At 38.0% G+C, this 7,299-nt stretch overlaps 1 protein-coding gene across 1 annotated transcript; it reads right to left on the bottom strand.

The window, feature by feature from the left end:
• Positions 1-203: 203 nt before the first annotated feature.
• On the bottom strand, positions 204-7,170 carry METTL6 (methyltransferase 6, tRNA N3-cytidine). The gene is made up of 5 exons (XM_009948472.2): positions 6,892-7,170; positions 6,087-6,221; positions 4,659-4,829; positions 3,031-3,172; positions 204-367 (listed from the first exon to the last, which is right to left on the bottom strand). The coding sequence occupies exons 1-5, from the start codon at positions 7,168-7,170 to the stop codon at positions 204-206; spliced, it is 891 nt and encodes a 296-aa protein (XP_009946774.1).
• Positions 7,171-7,299: the final 129 nt, after the last annotated feature.

Below are 7,299 nucleotides of genomic sequence, written 5' to 3'. Positions count from 1 at the left end.
GCTGTACAGGATTTACTTTAGAAGCAGGAATACACATACTCAACAGGTTGCCTGCATCACTAAACCATCCCATTCATACAGCATTCATATTTCATATCTGAGGATGAAAAGCAACAAGAAATACTGGATGCAGTCATTTCTGTTTTACCAGCAAGAAGAGCACACACAAGGAAAAACTTCAATTTCAAACAGCAATGCTGTTGTTAATCAGCAAGAACTTCCGTCTTACTGAAAGGCTTTTGAAATTTGCTTTGAAGAAAAACTCTTGGAACACGTAAGTCTTCTTTCCTATTCACAGTTTCTCGCTGTACATATTCATTGACCACTTGCTCATATCCCTCAGCCTTGAAAAGCTGAGACAGGAACTCTGGAAGAGATTTAAAATAAAATAAGATTAAATATTCTGTTTAAGCTATTTTTAAAACACTGGTCAGCATTTATATAAGCATATGTTCTTATGTCTTACAGCATGAAAATCACACACAGGCCTTCAGACTTCAAGCTGTTCTACATAGGCACGCTGCTGAACAAAAATCAATACTGATTTCCGCTAGAAACATCAACTTAAGCAAAACAGCTTGCAAAACTGGGGCTTGTTAGCTACTCAGTTTAGTTTCCAAAACTTGCCACATCTCTTATTTTTATTGAGTGTCGTCATTCTCCTTGTGACTGATGCCAGTGCATATTCACCTTGTGCAGCTGACCTTTGCTAGCTAAACACATCACTTATTTCAAAGGTAATCCAGCCTTGTAGATGCAGCTCTGCTTGAGGAAAAATACCACCCTACGTTACCAGACATGCACACTCCACTGCTGCACAGAAAAATGGACAAAATGGCAAAGTGGATACCGTGCTACCAAGCCTCCACTAAGTCAAATCGGAAGTATTTTCCATAAAGAAAAGAATCTTACTCAAAGCATACCCCGCTTAGGGAAGGCAGAAGTACCTCACAAACAGGGCGACCTGTGCAGCAGAGAGGGCCGCTCATGCTGTTGACTTATTACTTTAACGAAACATCATTACTTTTCCTTTCCTCCACATTGTTTCATTTACTCAGGCAGTAGTTTCACAATAAATTTAAGCCATTCTAAACTTGTGCTACTTGAAGGAAGTAAAGACATGCCATTTTTTCACTGCTCGGGAGGATCGGCTCAACGAAATGGCTGATCGTGTGGGTACAGGAAGCCCAGCACTGGAAGAGGTGGTGTGCTGAGGAAGGAAGATGAGACCACCTACTATGGTGGTAGTGCAGGCTTGTATCAACCTAAGCCCATCATGAAGCCACATGCACTGGTTGTAAGCACAGTGTGTTCCTGTAAAATGGAGGACCCACTTCAATGAAATATAAATAAACAGCATTTAATTGTGGACCTATTGGAATCTCATTGTGAGGAAATTGCATATATTTCATAACAGAAAATTACAACCATGCATTCCTCCATGAATCTAATATTATTTCAAACAGAGAAGAATGGATTTTTTCTTCCACAGAAGCAGCTCAATGTTGTTATCTGAGACCAGACATATTATAAAAAAGTGTCATGCAAATCACCCCATGCAGCAATTACTTGGTGTACTAGCGCAACGCTAAACAAATGAAAAATAGCTCAGGTTGCAAACGGTGTGGAAATGATGGGAGTCATGTTTCTAGTAATAAAAGAATTCTCAAGCATTAAGCAATATTTACATGAAAATTAGTGAGATGAATGAGATCATAATGACTCAAAATGGGAGCAGAGGTGGTCCATGAGACAGTCACAGACCAGCCCAAGGCAAAACAATTGATAACATGAGCCATATAAGACAAATTCTCTCTTCTTCCTCTTACTCCTCCCTACCTCAATTCTTCCCTCAAAGCAAACTAGCAAGGAATTTCTCATTCAGAAACAATTCTAACACACGATAAAAGTCAGATTTAAAATTCCACAGCTAGGTCAGTCTCTTATTTGTTCCCTTTAGCATCCATTCTCTTTCTAAGAGCTAATTGTTTAAACAGAACTAAAAATCACTCCATAAATAACAGTTCTAGAAATGCTTCAATGAAGCTGTAGCACAGCCTGCATTATCTTAGATTTCATCATTGTCCTGTAAAGAATAGAGAGAGCTCAGACAAGATTAATGTTTTTTATATATCAGAAGCAATTAGGTAATACGTTATGTCATAAAACATGAATAACATTTACTTGGCTCCAAATCGGTCTCTTCAGTGGCTGTACGTTGCTTTAGACTAAGAACAAAGAGCCCCACAGAAATAAACACACAGCTTTCATTACAGAATGCCCTATAATTGATAGGAGGAAGTAACGGTTCACTAAAGTTTAGCATGAGGAATTGGGAGTTAAAAGACAAGCTATAATCCCAACTCATTGTGAGAGTCTAAGGAAATTCCTTCATGTCTCTCTGCTTCAAATTCTCCTCCAGTAAACTGCAATAATTACCTTCCTTCCTAAAGCATTACAAGCACTGAAGAAAAAACTGTTTAAATACTGTATAACATAGAAATGTTTTTTGCATCATCTTTACTACAAAAACAGAAGACAGAGTGACCACAGCTAGTCAGTGCTATCTCAGCAGGATTTGTGCACAAGCTTCTCAGCACTGTGGTCATGGTTCTGCTTTAGAAGTCACCGACTTCTTCGGTAGACCTCATCTTGCACACCAGGAATAGCCTTGCAAAAAGAATGGTGCCAAGATACCTGCTTAGTTGCTTCATGAAGATGATAATTCTGCTACTGAACATTGGTGTTCTTCCCTTAGATAACAAATCTGAATGAAATTCAGCAAATTCAGAAACTGCTGCTCCTGGCACATTATAGCACGTACAAGAAGCTTGTAAACAAGAAAGTGCTCCAAAAAGTCCTGCCAGTCTAAATACCCTCTTCCTCCCAAAAAGGATGGCAAATGAAGTACACCATGACTTAACAGTTCATCTGTGTAAAACAAAACTTCCACGGGCATGCTGGCAATTCCCCGAAGCAAGTTTAAACAGAAGATTCACAGAAAAGAAAGCACTCTACAGTATGTCTTACCTTCAGTAAAAAAATATGATCTTGTCCCATCTTGTCTAACGTAAAAGTTTTCTCCAAGTTTGCTGCCAGACTTAAACCTGAGCATTGCATGATCGTACAGTCCATAGTCTCTGAACAAGACACACTTGCCTGGTTTTAATACCTGTCACATAATACATGCAGGCTTTAATAAGGTATATGGATTTAGCCATATATATATTTAGTTATTTCTGTACCCATACACATATAACTAAGACAATACAGAAGTTATATGTATATTGAATTCACTCCCTGTGTAAAAAAAAAGTTGTATATAAACTGGATCGTCCGCTCTTAAAAACGATTCCCCACAAACAGTAGACTACAAACAGTGTTAAGACAGATGTTTGGGTGCTGATTGGCTAAATAAGCTTTTTGTGACACTCTTCAAATACAGAGAAAAGAAGAAAATACACAGTTTAACAATAAAAATTAACTCCTTACAGTGCATTTTCTTTGTTGGGTAGTATACAGTCTACCACCTGATTTTGCTTAATGACTAACAGTAAAATTTAGAACACCATGACATTTCTTTTTTCATGTGAGAAAGAAAAATTTTGCAACATAGTAAGAAATAAAAGATAAACAATTTCAGGAAAATGGATTGTGCATTTGAGGCATTTTTTAATTGCTCTTTGTTAAAGAAATCAGCCATAAAGAGTTTAAAATTTAGAAACACATGGTCACTGGCCATGCCGACTTTAGACATTTGATGCATGCACCTTTCCTACCTCGAATACCAGATGTATTTGTTAGAGGAGAAAAGGAGTACTTGCCACCTGCAAACTTGTGCAGAAACCTACAAGTGAGTTAAATGAGCCAGGCATCTCCACAGAGAAAACAATAATTAGCCTTTTCATGTGCACAAGGCAAGAACCAACTCTGACTTTGGAAAACAGCTGCAGATATATCAAAAAAATCTAACATACCCTTTTCAAACTACTGATGATAAAACAAATGGGATATCTGACAACATAAACCCCCAAAATACACACATATGCATAAATACAAAATACGTTGACTATTTCCCTCTGCAGTCAATACGTGACTTCTCAGGGAGGTTCAGAACAATCACAATTCTGATTGTTTAAACCACCCTCTGGATGGGCCTATCCTGGTCTATCAACTAACAAAGGCAGCCCAGGGAGATGAGTCTCTCTAGATTAATGTTGATCTCTGAATGCCCCACTTCTAAATCACCACAGATCAAGTGTGTTTAATAATAACAATAACATCCTAACTGCAAGTCACTGTATCTTCTGGAAGTCAATTTTGGTTCACTGTCATTCACACCTTATCAACACAGACATTTCTGAAATCCATAGACATGATTTGTAGCATACAACCTAGGAGCCAAAGTCACACATTCAAGATACCTTTTGTTATGCATTAGGCCAGAATCCAAAAAAACTCACAATAACAAGAGAGAAAAAAAAAATGTAAAACATACTGCAGTCCCATATACTAGGTGAACTAACTAAATATATCCATGGAATAGAGTATTAAAGATCACCATTACAAGACAGGTTATTTTCTCATTAAAAAAATTATACTTTCAAGCTAAAAAGAAGGAACATGCTTTAAAGGCTGTAAAATCAGCTGGTTTTTACCTTGTAAATGTTCTTCAGCACAAGATGCATTTTGTCAGGATGAATGGCAGAAAGCACAAATATAAGTGTGACAACATCCACAGAATCTGCTGGTATATTTTCTAGAAGATCATCTTTGGTAAGATCACACTGGAACACTTTACATCTTTCAGTACTGTATAAGGCATTTTTCTAGGGAAATGAAAACATTATGCTTTCATTGAAAATTAGCAGTATTTGTTACCGCAAAAGAGTGAAAAAATTGTGAAACTTATCAGTAGAGTGACACAAGACATGGTGGCAAAACAACATTAACTTCCAACAGGTGACTGATGCAATCAGAAACTCTTTGCTGCACACTACAACGGTGAAACTATAACTACTAGAATAGTCTGTTCTCAGGAATTTGAGGAGGAATGTGTGTTAAGACAGATCAGAAAACATACCACTTCTGTTTTACCGCTGCTTCTACTCTTTAAAAAAACAGAAATATTATTAAAAGAAATTCTGTATTACAAGGTGATCAAAGTTCAGCTCCTGAGCTACAAGTAGACTGTAAATAAACAGTTCAGGTTCATGTCACGTAACCTGCAGCTGGGATGTTCTAGCCCACCGTTTTGCTAGGTAAAAGGAAACCTAGTCTTGGCAAGAAAGAAGTTCAGCAAGAGCTGTGGAGGCAGACACCTCCTGAGGCATCCAAAACCCAGGGTACACACTCAGGCCAATCTCATCTTGCAGTGCAGCTGTGGCATCCCACCAAGCTACTGTCCTCTCCTGTTTGCCAAACGTATTTCTTCCCATCTTTCCCATGAGACATACAGTATGTGTCTTGTGGTTCTCAGTCACAAATGTACCACAAGAGAATGCTTTCAAATAATATATATATAGAAATTTACCTGTGATTAAGTTATTATAAACTTAATAAACCAGAATACTTTTAAAGCCCAAAGCCCCCACCAGCCTTATTGGAAGACTTGACTTTGTACTGCAGTACCACCTACCTATGAATAAGTATAAACATACCTATTTCTAATCAGGCTACAAATTTCTCAACAATAACTTTCATAGCCCCGACTTCAAGGTTCTCCTTGGGACTCCCTCTGCCCCACAAATATCAAGGCCAAGCTTCCATGCCAAACAAATTTGGCTTGTACTGCACAGTCAGCAGAGACATAGTAGTGCTCCCAAAAAACAGTCTTCACAAATCATTCAAGTAACACATATATATTACCATAATGCTAAAATTTGGTGCTGGAAAACTAGGTCTTGAGCAATGATTCGGCTTTCTGCATAGCAGATCCACTGAAATGGATCAGTCTCCACTTTTTGGCAAAAGCTGTCCTACCCTTCTTACAAAAAGGAAGGCAAGAGAAGTCTGTCATTCCAGTCATTTGTGATTTCAGAAGCTTCTAAAGACACACTAAAAGAAGTTCCAAATATCACACCAACCTTGACGTACTCAACAGCTCTAGGAGAGAAATCACAGGCATATGCAAAAATATTCAGATCTTCTTCTAAGAGTGGAAACAAGCAGTTCCCAACCCCACAGCCTGCTTCCAGAATGGTCAGTTTCTGATCTGCAAACTGGGGAGGAAGAAATCCAAGATAAAGCACATCATTTTTGTTTTCCTCATGATATGAGCAGAGACACTGTTCAATCAGCATTTTAAAAGCTACAAACAATTTTAATTACCATTGATTCAAAAACTGGAGTAGGCAACCATTGGATAATCTGACACTACAAAACAGAAATCATGACTTCTGCAAAATTACAAATCTTTTTAGAATATATTAATATTTCTTTAGTCATCTACCCCTTAAGTTATCAATAGATTCTTGTACCATTTCTGTCTTGTCTTTCATTCAGCTGTAATGAACAACGGATACATCTGGCTATTCCCCTTAACGATATTTTGCAACTAGCCTGTAATTCTGGACGCTTTTCTTTAGTGTTCTGAAGTGCACCAACTTGCATCTGAAAACGTCACATCACAGAGAGACACATTGTCTATTTAGGACACAAAACAAATATTCCAGATGCCATTCTTAGTATCCAGTATGGGTCAATTATAAACTGAAACCAAACTGACGCATCTGATCCTGAGGAGGTATCTTTGATATTAAGACAAACTACACAGGGCACTGCAAACTTAACATGTGACAGCTCTTACCCTAACGGCTTTGTTATAAGTATTATTAAATAATTTGGAAACAACTGATCCCACCTTTTACAAAGGAAGTGTATACATCTCACCTCCCGACACGCTTTTAACTCTTGAAACTCTCTGGTTGTCCAGTGCCTGTCTTTGAAGAAGTTGGTGCTGTTTCTTTTGTAAAATAGATCCCAGTTCTTCTGCGCCTCTTTCTCCAGTTTTAGCTGTTTGAACTCAGACACCAGAACCTGATCTTTCACCAGCCTCTCAGCTTCTTCTGGGCTAAGGATTCTTGCCCTATGTCCTTTTTTTTGGAAAGTACCACCTTCGGTAGATGTTGTCATATTTAAGCAATTGGCTGACGTGTTTTCTTGGAACATCCTAGGCTTTTTCACACAAACATGAATGCCAAAGACTCAAGGATGATTTTTTTCTTTAGTCTATGTTTCCATCACTTAAGTAAAATAACTGAGGATCTAGAAGCAGAATAAAAAATGAGGAGTTACAGC

The sequence above is a fragment of the Leptosomus discolor genome, chromosome 7 (genome assembly GCF_034619465.1).
Source record: "Leptosomus discolor isolate bLepDis1 chromosome 7, bLepDis1.hap2, whole genome shotgun sequence".
Lineage (NCBI taxonomy): Eukaryota > Metazoa > Chordata > Aves > Leptosomiformes > Leptosomidae > Leptosomus > Leptosomus discolor.
Note: the sequence above shows the minus strand (reverse complement) of the source record. Positions and strands in the feature narration are given on the sequence as shown.

Bases quoted from the DNA above. Each gene is read 5' to 3' on its own strand.
- METTL6 (XM_009948472.2), bottom strand. From the start codon at position 7,170: ATGTTCCAAGAAAACACGTCAGCCAATTGCTTAAATATGACAACATCT. The intron at 6,222-6,891 runs GTGAGATGTATA...CTTCCTCCCCAG, and splicing joins AGTTAAAAGCGTGTCGGGAG to TTTGCAGATCAGAAACTGAC. The intron at 4,830-6,086 runs GTTGGTGTGATA...TCATTTCCCTAG, and splicing joins GAGCTGTTGAGTACGTCAAG to AAAAATGCCTTATACAGTAC.